This window comes from Micrasema longulum, unplaced genomic scaffold, assembly GCF_059751315.1.
Source record: "Micrasema longulum isolate JH-2025_06_02 unplaced genomic scaffold, ASM5975131v1 h1tg000101l, whole genome shotgun sequence".
Taxonomy (NCBI): domain Eukaryota; kingdom Metazoa; phylum Arthropoda; class Insecta; order Trichoptera; family Brachycentridae; genus Micrasema; species Micrasema longulum.
The window spans coordinates 632,959-649,322 of record NW_028277307.1 but is presented as its reverse complement, the minus strand read 5'-3'; the positions used below and the strand labels follow the sequence as shown (position 1 = coordinate 649,322).

Genomic DNA, 16,364 nt, shown 5'->3' with positions numbered 1-16,364 from the left:
AAGTACAATCTTCTCCCCCGAGAAAGAGAGAGGAGTACACCCATTTTATTGCTTAATATACTTATTTTCATCGGATTACCTGTTCTGCTTGACAAGCCCCGTGTTTGCTCCCCACCATTCCCGACAATTAAAAGAGCGGGCTTCTGGAAAATTCTCCCGCCATTTACGCGGCGGCGTTTTATTTAAATGTTACATTTTTATAATTCCTAAGCGGCCGTTTTAAACTCCCGCAACTTTTCAAATATTTTGTTCGTGTCGTTGGTTTCGGCGTTTTCCGGCTTATTGAAGAACTTACTTAATATTTTTTTATTTATAATTTCATGCTATTATACATAGGATAATTATTGTTCCACTGTCTAATACTAATTTTAAAAAATAACTTTGTACAGTAAAACGGATTGCTAAGAATGATTACTTTCATTTGCTTTTTATATATCTTGATATTTTTATGTTTTTTGATTATGATTTTTTGTATTGTTTAATTTAGTACTCACTCTTATTTTTTCATATTATTTATTACTTCTATTTCTTACTATAGTTTAGAGTGAGTTTCTAGAAACCATATCTCAATTATCATTTCAATTATGTTTATACATATATATATTATATTATTTTTCTATTGATATCAATGATATAACTATTTCGTTTTTTTTTCTATACTACTATATTTTACTATTATTTTGTTGATTTTAGTGATACTATTATTTTGTTTATTTGATTATGTATGAATCTAAATTTGTATAATTTATATTTTAATATTTATATCTGACTATCTTTTTTACATTATATTCTTTGGAATTTTATTATTTATTACTTTTACCTTGATTTTCTGGATTGTTATACTATTGCATCGCATATCATTATAATTTAATATAATTAGTTTTTCTGATAATTGTTATGGCTTGACACAGGCACAGCCTTAAAAGCCTTAATTTGTTCATTTATATTTAAACGAGTGTAATTTTGAATGAATAAATAAATAAATAAAATGATGCGTGTAGTGAAAAACTTAATTTATTAAATATTAAATCAATAACGAAAACACATCATTATAAACAAATATTTTAATTCTTTTCCCTCAATAAATAAAGCTAACCCACCTTAACAGCGGGGACGGATTCCTTTTTATTAATGACATTATTTACTAAACAATTATCTAACACCTACCATTAAACATAAAACCTGCATTCTACACAGCAAATAATATAGGTATTTTGTTAAAAAATTCAAAAGATAAAGCCCCTAAATATAATAAATCGGGCATGAACCAATTGAATTGTTATGATTGCGATACAATGTACACTGGAAAAAACTGAAAAAAATCTATATTAGAGCAAAAGAACACATAAGATGCCCAAATAATTTTTAAAAATTTATTCGTAAACCATTCGATAGATTATAATCATAATTTTTTAATTTTATTTTTTGATTGTTGAAATTAAAACATTGAAAAACACAACTTAGAAATCTAAAAATTAATGAAAAAAAAACAGTATTTTATGTAGCACAATCTTGTCTTATGGTAATAAAGATTGAACCCTTGGCATCCCGCACCTTCTGGCTTTACAAAGACAAATCACTTCATGACAAAAAATCTTGACTGGTAACCTCCGTGTGTTTACATTCAATGTTTACTGGCAAAAATTAAATATGATGATATTCATTAAACGTAGAACGGAGATGGACCAAAATACTTAATGCAGTATGTGATGTTCTATCTCTGTTGCAATCGATTTCTTTTTATGTTCCGAACCGTGTCACCAGAAGTCAAAATCTGCTATTTATTAAATCTTCCAAGAGCCACTTTTACTTTATGCCCCAATGTCCAGAATGTGTAGATTAGTCAATTCGTCACACAACTTAAAATTCTTTGGGACAGATCTTCCGGCTTTTCATAGATCTCTTCGCCATTAACACAGTGTGGTATAAAGATCAATTGACATGGATTAGCTCGAAGTATTTTATGTTGATCGTGTTTTTGAATATATTGTATAGAATTATTTCATTTCCCTTGTTTGTCTTTGCTACGTAGTTTTATGTTATTTTTTTTCAGTAGAAACTGTGAAAAAACATATGTACTAGAAAGTACATATGTTTTTTCACATGAATCTGTAGCAATTACACAGAAATCTTTAATTCGAGTAATTTAAAAAAAAACATTTCGTTATCCAAGTGACTTGCTCTTCAAAGAATTCATAGTACTGAATATTATTCAACAGTATATATTGAGAACGGTAGTGGTTACACACATAAATAGAGACATTTACCCAAGCGTCAACCACAACCATAATACAAGGCACTCTAATAGGGATCTGATACTAAGTGAAGGGGTCAACACTGTTCACTGGCATCGAGACAACACTATTACGTAGGCAAAGAGGTCCATAACCTTTTTGCCAGAATCGTGGAAAGACGGGAGTGTTGTCAAGTTGTGTTAATAAGTGTTTTTTTTTTGTTTTTTTATTATATTTTATTTATTTTTTTAATTACTATAAAATAAAAAAGTTCCTTATAATATTTTACAGAATATTTTCTTTTTTCTTTCTTATATTACACAAAAATATTATACTTGTCTATTTATTATAGGAGCGAAAATTCATTGACATTTCTTGTATACCCACGAATAGGCCATGCCTTTGTGGGATTTTTTATTTACCATTTTTAATGTTAATATGTATTTCATTGCTATGTAATTATCTTTTATTTTTTTAATACTCCGTTTACCTTTTATTTTTATTGTAAAAAAAGAAAACAATTTAAATAAATAAAGAAAAAAAAAGCAAAATATACCTTGATAAGGAACCTTAGCTTGTGTACTGTTTAGCTTCACAACCTGTCGGTAAAAAAATAGGTGGCTATAAATAAGCCTATTTAATTTCAGTTTAAGTTAATTTATGTTTATTATTTACACATATGTATTCTGAATATATTTTCCCTCATAATTCAATCATACAAAATTCATTGACAGTTCTATGAAATCTGAAAGGCCAATTTCCGTTATAATAAGCGGTGAGAACTCTCGACAATCACGAAAAATATTTTTTGCCAGTAGACGAGTAACTATGCAGTTAGTCAAATTTATGGTGCCAAACTTTTATATTTGTAGCAAGATTATTGGAAAAAATGCGGTGTACGCTGGTTTTATCGTCAATATAAAACAGTTTTTACCAACAGCATCATTTTGTCAAACTATTTGTTAGACCTAAATTTGTCGCAACAGAAAGAAAAACATTTTTGAGAAAGGAATATGGATGTGTAGGCATTTACAGGGCTAATTACCTGTCATTGGCTGGTTTAAGTGGCCACTTTACACATCGTGCAACATTCACCATTCTGCCTATGTTTAAACATCCACATTTCCTCAACGCTTCCATCTGTTGACTTTTGTTAAGTAAAAGAGCCGAAACTTTTATCATGAGGGTGAGGCTCATCCGATTGAATCAATTCACCTACTAGGCAACGCCTGAAAACAATTTTCTAATTTTTTAAACTTCTTTTACCATTTAGTTGATTTAACAATGTCTTGAGTATGTCTAAATGTTTGTATTTTAACGCCGTATTAACAAACAAATTTAGAATATTTATTATATAGGGGATACGGGGCGTTAACCTGCGCGGCCCATAGTACACGCTTAGGATAACAAGCCAACTTTTGGGATTTCAACTTAATGATGCCATCTTGTTTTTTTAACCTAGACGCACGTTCTAATCGAAAATAACAAACATCTAATCATTAGTGAATATAATTCATTCATGAATTCATAATGAAGGAAGTGGCAAATCTAGGAAAAACGGAGATAAGGTCGTTAACATTTTAGTTTATTTACAATTTAAGAAAATTCTGTTAACTTACCATCGTTATACTGGCCCTGAATCGTAATACTAATCACCTTACCTTGGATTGATTAGAATAACAATAACAGTAACATATTTTATGTAGAATAAAGAGAAAGACTAACATACATGTGCTGGAAAAGAATCCTGCAATTCTTTCGACATATTTCCAGAAGACGCTGGTGGTTTGAAGAAAACTATCCTGATGGGAAGTGTCAAAGGGACAAGGTCGCGTGGACATTAACCGACAAGATGGAGCAGCTCGGTCACTGAATTATCACATAACTATCACTGACAAATACCTACAAAGCAGCACAAGACCGTTCAAGATGGAGGGAGACTGTCCACAGACGAGCCATGCCTGGACTCGGGCGTGATCACCATCCTCATACATGAGGCGCGGATTAAAGAGAGAAGAATTTTTATGTAACACTGTATATTTTTTTGGAACTCATATTTTAGATAACTGATTTAATTATAAAAACACATTATTGCAATACGTCACTCCCCTTTATGTAAACAATATTTTTTTTCTTTTACGTTATGGAAAACGTTGATATAAACATATATATGTATGTTAAGGAAATTGTATTTCGTTGTAAAATTGATTGGTCCTGATATTAATACTTTTAAAAATAAAGTTATAATCTTGAAACGTTTATTTTTACCACTTTATCCGAATAGGTAAGCAGAGTTATTTCACGAATGGGGTAGAAAAAAATCCATTGGTGGGCAATGTTTCAAGACAGTTTCGGGGCATTAGGACTCAATGTTCTGTATCCTTTACATAGCATTTTTGGATCACGAGGACTATTAAAGATAATGATATAATATTGTGTACTAACACACTGCCTACTATGAAATTAGATTGTAACTCTCCAGAGAAGATCACTTCAAACATTTGAAAATTGAATTCAAAGTCAAGAATACATCTAACAATGTTTTGAGTACGTTCAAATGTTTTCAGACAGGCTGGATTTCCAAATTAGTTGCGACAAAGAGGGAAAACATTTTTGAGAAGGGACTATGGAATTCCAGGCATTTATTTAGATCTAAATAATTTCCAGAAATCCAGCGGGGGAAATCCAGCCTGTCTGCAAACATTTGGGCATACTCAAAACATTGTTGAATCAACTAATTGGTATAAGAAGAAGCATTAAAATTAGAAAATTGTTTTCAGGCGTTGCCTAGTAGGTGAATTGGATAAGCCGGATAAATCTCACCCACATAATAAAGGTTTCTGCTCTTTTACTTCACAAAAGTCAACAGATGAAAGAATTGAGGAAATGTGGATGTTTAAACATAGTTAGAATGGTGAATGTTACACAGTGTGTAAAATGGCCACTTAAACCAGCAAATGACAGATTATTAGCCCTGTAAATGCCTAGACTTCCACATTCCCTTCTCAAAAATGTTTTCTTTCTCTTTTAAAATAAATTTAGATCAAAAATACATGTTTATAATCACATTCTGTCCATTCTGTGATCATATTGGTATAACAATTAATTTCAAAGTCCAAATTTATGATACTACTATGTCAAAAAGGGAATTCATTAGAGATCAATTAAGTGACGATAGATAAATTGAAATTGTTTAAAGCATAACTAGAAAATAAACTATTTTGTTTGTCAAAGTATTCAGGAATTACTGTATATTTTTTTATTTATTGAAGTACAAAAAATATATCGTAAGTATACTGGCGAAAAACGTTAACTTAAAAATATGCGGATTTGACTTAACTCTACAAACTGGCAAAATTCACTAAGTCATATTAAATTTCATATATCTGTAGTTTTAAAAATAAATTTATGGATGAATACCCGGTATTTTGCTAAAAGCTTTAAATAACTTAATATTTACTTAATATACAATTAAAAAACGGAAAAATTAAAAACATCTTCTTAAATGAGCACCTAACATCTTACTTTATTTAAATAAGATATAAAAGAGTAAAATTGGAACAAAACTTAAATGCCTGATTTCTCACTAACATGGAATTGACATTATAAGACAAGAACAGAAGTTTATTAGCAAGTGGCAATTACAACTACAATCAAAACATGACAAGGACAATCGAGTCTAATAAATCAGGGACTGAAATTATACAATAAACTACCAGACAAAACTAAACAAAAGTCTCAGGCGAATTTTTCAAATGGCGTAAAAAATATAATTATCAATAAGAGAGTATAAATAAAAAATGATGTTTAATTTTTGTAAAATGAATGTAATAATAACCCATAAGGGTTAATAAATAAATTTCAATTAAAAAAGTGTATTTAGGTAGAATGTTACTTAAGTGTAATAATGGGAGTATTTTCATGTCTCCTCTACCTTAATTATTTATGTTACTCTTATTCGCTCGAAAACCCTTTTTGTAGATTTATAAAACGCAGTTTGGTAAAATGTCACTAGCTGTGTTTTGCTCTTTGACATCACCCCTGTGTAATAAAATATACAATTTCCGAAACGTGTTGCGTATGGTTACTTTATGGAAGATAAATTGTGTTTTTTTATTACGTTCATTATTTCTCAAATTATCTGCCGCAAATATCCGACCCGAAGTAACAAAAAGTAGAACAATATTCGTTTTTACAACCTCTTAATAGCGTCCTTAATCTCAAGCTGAAAGAACCTTTAATTTGGTACGTTTTAGGGACTTAAATAATGTTTGTTCTTTATAGTATTTTAATTGAGACAGCGCGGTTTTTGTTTTCCATTAAAATATGACATAATTTACTTTATAAACCACGCTCTTTTCTATAACATGTTATCTCGTCGCTCTATGAGTAGATTTAATAACAAACTTTCTTAAACATATGTTATTTATTGAGATTATGTTTTAATTTTCCTTCGTGTTTACATTCTGATTTCAAAGGATTTGCGTTGAAATTTCCTAAAAGTTTTTAAGTATTTTTTCTGTAATTATTCCTTCAAAACTATAAGGTTACGTTTCCATTAAGAAATGACACATAATTCCAAAGAATTTTCCTTTACATTTTCTGTCCTTGTACAAAGCGTCAAAGACACGATCAATAGGTTTTTTGTAATATTTGTTCGAGTATGCCGTGTATTTTACAAAACGAAAACTGGATGGGTAAACATTATTAAAAATTAAATAATGGAAACAAAATGTGAATAACATTTTATTTATACTCACTCATTGTTATTTTATGTCCTGTATTATAATGTAGTACTCTAACAATTTTATTAGTGTCATCGTCAGTTAATTTCAAATCAAATCAAATTATATTTACGTTTTTTCTAGATTATTCTTATCATTTTGATACTTACTTTTACTACTACCACCATCATGCCATTTCTCTCTAGGGGTAGGCAGAGAGGATGGACCGTCACACACGTATATCCTTAGATTTATTCCTAGCGTCTTCCACATTCATATATCTTGTCATAAATGCCCTTCAGTTCATTCTGCTTTTGGCACGGCAAGACTTAAGGTTTTGGTTTATCTGATCATGCCACGTCTTCCTTGATCATTCTCGTCCCACTTTACCGTTCATTCTCGCCATATATTTATATTTAAAATTTAGTAAATAGATTATTTTATCATTTTTTCAAGTTGGCTCAGTAATGTAAAGTATATAAAAAAAGTTATTTAGTTACAAACTTCGAACTTCAATTATCTCAGAAGCAGTAATTTTGACTTAGTACTTTTTCGCAGAATACCCACGATATATTGTGTTATTTACCATATTAGTAGCTTAAAAAATCTTTTTCAATTTATAATTTTGAATTTTCGCGAAATTAGACATTGCATTGACCTCGCCCTGAATAGCTCACGATCTGTGTTGATTTCTTACTTTGTTTGTAACCGTTTATTTTTTTATAGAACATCGTCACGAATCTTCACGTTACAATTAGCAATGCAAAACGTGTCGCGTTTTTCTAAGGGCATATTTTTTAATAAATTTTTATTTTTAACTTACGTATGAAAACATTTTTCCACGATATTGATTTTGAAAATAGAATTAATTTTTTTAAATCCATTTAATATGTTTTTATCGATATTCGTAGTATCTGATTTCCCTATTGCTGATCCGTTCTTCTCCATCCCAAAAGTTTTTAAAACATTTCCAAAATAAGTGTTCGTAAATACTTATAACAAGACCCGGGCGATTTTCCGCTGTATGAAAGGACTTAAGTTTTATCGAGTCCCGATCGACAGCTGTTGTGAGAAATCCTTAAATTTCCCCTTTTCAGCAATGTTGGGGGTTTCAAATTGGATGAGTTTTTCGCCCGCAGTGGCAACCAATCAGACGCCAGTACTCCAAACAAACCTCGAACTGATGGATTAACGAACGAAGTCAAAATGGTGGCATTGACAGCGCCAACACGAAAGTTTTTTATTTTTCGTTTCTACGGGCTTTGTTCGTTCTCGATGCATATTTTTTCATCCCATCCGTTTGTAAACTCCTGCCATTAAGCTGCCAAATGAAACGTTTCGAATGAATTTATCGGAACAAAATTCTTATAACATTTTTGTTATTATTCTCCCCGCTTCGGTACTATTTATTTGGATTTAATTTTTTTGCAACAGAGACGGAAAACATTCTTGAGAACGTAGCAACGAATTCTTGTCGACCTCGTGGTGTAACGGTCAGCGCGATTGCCTACCATGCCAGAGGTCTCGAGTTCGATTACCGGCATGGTTGATATGAAATATTGATTAAAAATTGTGTTTTTATAACAGAAAATTTATAGACCCTGATGAAGAGAATGACAAAAAATGATCAAGATACGCTGCGATTGGTTGTACCAATGCAGTGCACTATGCACCATTCGATGCGGAAAGGGAATGATGATGACGATGATAAAAATAGAATTCTAGGCATTTACCGGGCTTATGATGTAATTGGCTAATTTAAGTGGCCACTTTACACACTGTCTCAATGCTAATGTTGCATCCATATTACCTCAACTCTTTTATCTGTTGACTGTTGTTAAATAAAAGAACCAAAACCTTTATTGATGTGGGTGAGATTCATCTAGCTGTATTATTCCACCTACTAGACAACGCATGAAAATCCTCTTTAATGTAATCTTCTCTTATGTTTGAGTTAACTGTTTACCGTATTTTTTACCACGGTTTTTCAGGGCCAGACTGTGAAACTTCAAAGGAACATTCCCCATGGTAAGCTTTAAAAACAATTCTTATAAAACTTTTCCAAAAAGTCATTAAAAACAAAATGTTATATTAAAATTTAGTAAATCCTTAATTTCTCGGACAAGCAGTCCCTCCACAAACCCTTACCCTTCTAGTCACTAGTCCGAGAAACTCAAAATTTACTCCATTTTGAGAACTTAAAAAAAAAAGTTTTGAAAAGAAAAAAAAAGACTTTTAGGAAAAAAAAAAATGACGATTTTTTTTGAAGCTTACTATGAGGAATGTTCCTCTGAAGTTTCGCCGTCTGGCCCTAAAAAACATTGTTTAGGTTTTTATATTGTTATTCTCATCGTTGTGTTTTGATTTATATCCGTTTTTTTTCTTTTATTTCTTTATTTTGTATAGTATATCACAAATATGTAAATCTACTTATGTATTCATTTTTTTATATGTTAAAACCTGCTGATAACGTTTTAAATACATGAATAATCACACAACGTTTTATGTTGTCATAATTTGGATGTTTTGAGCTCACCTATTTCAAATTTACGTTATAATATCTGTATGGCAAATGTACTCAGTACCTACCTACCCACTCATGCCTTTAATTAAAATGTCTATTTTATGTAATTAATTTACAAGAACTAATAAAAAATATACTATGCTATCTCACTCATCATTCCAGATAAACTAGCTGGACTGCTAACGTTTAGATCAGCCACATCCACGGCGATAGGAAAAGTTATTATACCAGATAAATTAATAAATGTGCATTAAAAAATTATATACTATCTCCTATGACACAAAGCACAAATATAAAATGTATTTGGCACTCAATCCTGACAATAAAAAATGAACACGACGTTTGGTCAAAGAGGATTGGTCTACTTCCTGATCAAAGTGTTCAACCTACTTTCATTGTCCATGATGACAATTAACAAGTACTCTCACTAGAAAATTTCAAAAAGTGGATAAAGGAGGTGGGTTGCGCACGGATGGATGAGTTGATCAGGTCAAATAATGGGTAAAAGTGTACTTCATAGTCCTAACGCTCATATATATCAGTTCATGGTTTACCTCTTCGTTCTAATTCTCAGGGCACTCTCTTAATACCCATCCACAATTCCTCTTTCTTCTCTAACTCATATAGTGTCCATGCGGCTCGACTGTGAAATCATCTCCCATCCACCATTAAAGATGTTACTACATTATCTCTGTTTAAATCACGTCTGAAGGAACATCTCCTTTCTCTTCCTTAATCTTTTCTCCTTTCCTCTTTCCTCTTTTTTTCCTTTTTCCCATTGAGTAATAATTTTGATTTAAGGTTATTTATTACGTTTATTTCTATTTTAATATATCTTTAGCTTTTTAATCTTTTTTTCTATTGAATATGTTCTGTAACTTGAATTATATTTTTTTATTATTTATTTTATTGGTTGGTTGGAAGAAATTGCCATTTGGCAATAAGCCCGCCAATGTACAAATAACATTATGTACAAAAAGTTAAATAAATAAATAAAAAGGTGTTTTTATTTGTTAATTTTTATAGGAAAATGTTAATAGTAAAAATTTGTTTAATGTGTATTCGAGGCGTGTTTCAAAATAATGTAAAATGTTCCCCTCGGCGCGGGACTACCCAGTGGTGGAATAAATATTTGTTTATTTCAGAAAAGTATATGCAAAAATTGTAAATGAATAAATAAAAAACATAAACATTACTATATATAAAGTTTATATTTCTTTTAGTCCTCTCCTGTCTTACTTCGATAATAATGATATCAAATTACCAACCGTGTAAGGAAAAAACGACTTGATTTATTGGGTCCACGTGTAGTATTTAGTGAACATGATAGAAATAAAAAAAAGGAATCAATTCATTAGTTACGTAAACATTGAGGAAGAAGCTTGTTTGCTTTGAAACCGGTCGGTGAAAAATAAAAATTAGTGGTTAAAAACAAAGTTGTTTTATTTATTTTATTACAAAAATTACTATTTATTTTTGTGGTGTTCAAATGAATACTTTTCTTTTTCGCTATCTCCTAGTATTTTAAGACATGCTTATTTTCCCATCCTTGCTCCTGGGGTTTCAGTATCTATAATACATAATACCCCGATTCGTTTTCCGATTTCCCGGCGTCGCGATTCCTCTTCGGCTGTTTGGGAAAATTGGGCCACGGGGTGGTTGAGTACCATAAATGTCATCTGCATACAGATCATGTCTCCGCCTTATTCCTGATATCGGGTTGAAAATTCCGTAACCCCCTTTTCGCGGGATAATTGCATTGATTTCAATCGTTGAGCTCTACTACCTTAGTCAGTTATGATGGAAAGGGGGTTCTGAGGGCAACTGTGATAAGGGTGTTTTACAAGACAGCTTTAGGGGTCTCGGAGCGTCTGACACGAAATTAATTTTGACACGTTAACTTGTGTATTTTTTTATACATTTATTGAAATCATTTTTATGTTACTAGAATTCTTTATTCCTCCACGCCCTTTGTAGCTGTAAACCACAGATATATTTAAATCTATTCAGTGCTGTCAACCGTATTGGAATATTAACTGTACAACTACTGTGATTTTTACAAAAACGGTTCTATATAATTAATTTTACAAAAATTCCAATAAAATAAATAAAATAACTTTGTTTTTAACCACTAATTTTTCACCTACCGGTTTCAAAGCAAACAAGCTTCTTCGTTAAGGTGTACGTAAAGATTAGTTATCGTATCTTAAAAATTAGTGGTTAAAAACAAAGTTTTTTTTAATTTTTATTATAATGAATAACCACAAAGTTATTGCTTCAAATATAAACTTTATAAAAAATATTTTTACTTAATTTTTATATTAATATAATTTCTAAAATAAACTTCCGCAGACCAAACATTTAATCATTCACTAAAGAAATCAACATCATTCCGTAATATTTTTTTTCCTTTGGATACGATCCGAAGTATTATTAAACGCACAGTTAGTACTTATGAAATAGCATCAAACGTTTGGTGGTTTTTAGGGGTGCGATTCTGTTTGCGAATGCTAATAACAAGCAATCCATAAATAATAATAACGTATGTTGTGCATTTTTTTTTACACAAATTCATTTCCTTCGTATTTAAAGATTATATTCTTATTTGGTACAGGGGTAGAAAATTAAATTGTTTTTATTTAGTACAAATTTAGTTCTTGTTTATAGAGCAAACGTAGCGTATAAAATCTGAATTTCCCTTCAATGTTTATGTTTGCATTGGATTTTCTGTTTATGTAAGGAAATATTTATGGCAGCAAGTTGAATGGAGAAAAAATCCGTCCGTTTATTGCGTTTGCCATGATTTCTTGTTTACTTTTGCCGAGGAGTTTGAAACTTTTATTGGGTGATTTTATTTATTTCATATTTCCGTTAACTTTATATATCGTTGGCTTTTTCTAAGTAATAAAACTCATATTTATACGACATCGTATTTATTTCTCTGCTGTTTTCAATTTACAACTTAATTAATTTGTTCCATCGGCAAATTCTTGAAATACTTTTCTTTAGAATATCAAATAAACGAGACTTTACAGTTGTTTACGAATATTATTTTAAATTGGTACCTAAATTTATAGCTTGAACCGCCACATAAAATATCATACTTGTGTACCGGTCAGGAAAAGTTTCTATCTAAGTGGCTTTTTAATAGACATATAAATGAAATAAAAAATATTAAAACTAACATAGATATTTTCACAATGTTTTGAGTTTGTCCAAATTTTTGTACACAAGGACTGGATACAATCCCCCAGGGAGCTGTTAATATTAACATTACAACAGAGATGTCGAACTTTTTAAAGAAGGGAATATAGAAGTCTAGGCATCCAAAGGGCGTATGACTTGATAGAAAAATTGTAGGAATATAGATATTCAAATATAGGCAGAATGGTGAATGTTACACAGTGTGTAAAGTAGCCACTTAAACCAGCTAATGACAGGTCATAAGCCCTGTTGATGCCCAGATTTTCATATTCCCTTCTTTAAATAGTTCTACATGTCTGTTGTAATACGTTAAAGATATATTATTCTAAGAAAAATATAAAGCTATTATTCTGCTTTTTAAGACGAAGTTTAGCATAAAAATGTAGTGACTGACCAAAGACTCTCTTAACCACCGATTTTTAGTATTTTATTACAAGCAGACATTTGAACTATACCAAATTTACATTACTGTTCATATAAAAAAAAGGGTACAATTAGATCTATTGGATTGTTGTCTATTCAAATAGTTAGATATTGTATTGCCGTTGTCTAGCATAAAAAATAAAAACTACACTGATTTTGTGATTTTTTACTATAGTAGTTCTAATAGCTGCGGATATCCTAACCAATCTTCTGAACACATCCTGTGGTCTTGTCCCTTTCCCCTTCTCTACGATTACCGAATGGAGCTTCTCGCTACTATCCGTGACCCTGTTATAGGTCCTGTCGGATATACAGATCTGGTGGCTTCTAAAAAGAATTTCAAGCCTTTTAAAAAGTTTTGTAATCGTTTCGGCGAATTGATCACGTCCAATCAATTTAATCCCAGTCAGTAAAGAATTCACTTACCTCTTTTCTCAATCCAATGAAGTACATATTTTGTTCTTTTGTATTACTTTCTTTCAGCACAAAGATGCTAAGGCTACCAGATTTCAGAAAGCTCCTTCGGGCAGTTTTTCTCATTTGACAACGAGCATATTTTCCGTGTATGTGGGCACCGCCAATGAGACTTATGTCCTCAGATGCGGTGTGCGGTATGAGGTGGACAAGCTTTAGTAGTTCTTAGATCTTTCATATTTATATATTTTTAATATCTTTATATTTAAAAAGTTAAAGTTCCTATAGCGTACATTGAAGAACTGTTATATTTAAGTTATACGTTTAACATAACAACGAACCGAAAAGCGAAAAAAAATAAACAAATTTTAGCGTTTTCTTTCATTGTGTATTTCAATGAATTCGTAACAATGAAAACGCCAAATTTCGGGCGTTTTGAGGTTACTTTTAACTTATTTAAATTTGAAACCGAAATTTGGATTTGGCTGAAAATCTTATTTCGGTCGGTCACGATAAAAATATGTTTTTTTATTTATTTCCCAGGACTGGTTTTTATAGTATGTATAATATATGTATTATGATAATATCGTTACAAAAATACTTCTGAAAAAAAAGTGTGTTGTATTATTGTTTTTATTTATGAAGGTTCATTGTCATCTTAATTTCCTTATCCTAGTGGTAAAAACATTCTGTAAAATGCCTAACATTTCGTCTCATTCTTGTCACGAATTGAATCCGGGATTTAATTTTATGAATTTTCATACTGTTAAAGATCTAGATAATAGCATGTTAGATAATTACCCGTCATATTTCTATTCCGATTGTAATTTCCTCTTCCCTATAGCATTATTGATTCGTGGATTATTTCGTCAGGTTACTGGCGTGGTGGGGAGAGCTGAGATGCTGTCATCCGTCTTCTTCCTCGGCGCTCTCATCTGCTACTCCAAGGCTGCCAAGAAGAGAAGAGTTACAGGTTTGTTATATTTAAATTTCTGTCAATCCTTCTTAGTAAAAGTAGATTGAAGCGACAACGCGTCGTTTTACGATGTGAAATATTTCCAAGAAAATCATCAGTCTTTCACTTATATTCACACGGTTTTTGAAACAATTTACGTTCAATAATAAAGTGATGTTTTACAGTTACAAATGAGGATACTAGTTGCAAAGCAAGTAACCTCAAAAAAAAGTTTTATTTTTTATAAACAAAGTTATGTCATTGTTTGTTAGTAGGTCAGTTTGATTTTCATAGAATACCTAGTCCAATCTCGTCAGCATGCATAATATTTTTTCCATTAAACTTATACAGTGATTAGTCATTTATATTATATTTCAAATACATAATAGTGGACCCAAAATAGATCCTGGTGATACTCCAAAATTAACAGTTTGTATTTAACTTTGTTTTTCATTTATGTAAGTATTGATTATTTTACTAACCCTTTTCAACTTTTTTTTGTGAATTTGGGGAAAAACTTATAAAAATTGTACTCCAAAATGCTAATAACAGTTTTATGAGATTTTCCCTTTTTTAAAATTGGTAGATATAACTGACTTTGCAACTAGTACCCTCTAATCATATATTTCTCTACAAATTGTATCATAAGTAGTCAGTTAATTTAATAAGTTTAGTTTTATACATATTTAATTGTTTCTAATGCAGCTGTATTTATTTTCTTTTATTTCTACTTCGGTCAAATGAATCAACGAGTGCACTAACTATCTTGTAGACCCCTTTTCCCAGAGAAAGTAGGACAAGTACTACGGATAAACCTTTTGTTCCAGAATTCCCCTTTGAGCTGATAATATTTTAACCAGTCGGGATTGGCATTTAAATGTCGTATTTGCAATCAAATTCCAATAGCCATATCCCCGGCTGTAAACTTTACTCGTTCTTTGGAAATGATTGACCTTTTAGCTAAATTTACTCCAAATAAATTCATCCCGGAATCATTGACCATACCTTTTCAGTACTGGCATTTACTTGCCGCCCTTGCCTTGTGCGCATTACTACACCAACTCTAAATTACCAAGCATTTTTTTATTTTTCTTTATTTATTGAATGGTATATTAGGAATGAATTTATTCTAATCATTTCCCACAATTCAATACACTTATCGGAACTAAGGTTCAAGAGAGGAAGCGAGAGTGCTGGCTGGTGATATAGTCTCCTGCAGACGTCTGGTGATGTTCACCTACTTCACATAGGAGCGGATGTGGAAAAAGAAAGAAGCATATTAATAAATTAATTTAAAGAACCTTGGTTCAACATATTAGCTGTCATATGAAAGTGGTTTATTTTTTTAATGATTTTTTAAACAATTTTAATATCCGACATTATTCGTTAGTATTTCTTAATGTTGTTTTACGATGATTGTAAAAATAAATGGTAAACTTTTTACATACTTAATAAAGTACATTACGATATTCGAAAGAATCTTTTTGTTAGCAATTTCTTAGGGGGTTCTTATTAAACCCCTGTAGTTAATATTTATGACAGAATGATTAATCATCAGCACGTGAACTTGTTATTTATCATAAATTAATGATCAATATTTTACAATGACATCAGCTTTTTTCGTTTTTCACACAAGACAAATAATTAAGTTCAAGATTCTGTTTACAAATTTTTCAATATTAATAATCGATTTACGATTTCGAAATTTTCAAAAATCAGATTTATAATCAATATTACACATTACTCTTATTTTTAATGTATAATACTGGGAATTTTTCATTACCATCATCATCAGCTCCTTAGTTGGGTCATATGGCGTTCAAAAACAGCCTCCTCGCCTTTTTTTCGTGTATCACTTCCTGTGCGTCCTCTCAGGTCATGCTCAC

At 30.9% G+C, this 16,364-nt stretch overlaps 1 protein-coding gene across 1 annotated transcript in view; it reads left to right on the top strand.

The window, feature by feature from the left end:
• LOC148284641 (protein O-mannosyl-transferase Tmtc3-like) overlaps positions 1 to 16,364 on the top strand; it is a 383,475-nt gene that overhangs the window by 316,766 nt on the left and 50,345 nt on the right. The window contains exon 4 of the mRNA XM_088237242.1: positions 14,397 to 14,496. Within this exon, the coding sequence (XP_088093368.1) occupies positions 14,397 to 14,496 (100 nt within the window). The remainder of the gene's footprint in view (positions 1 to 14,396; positions 14,497 to 16,364) is intronic.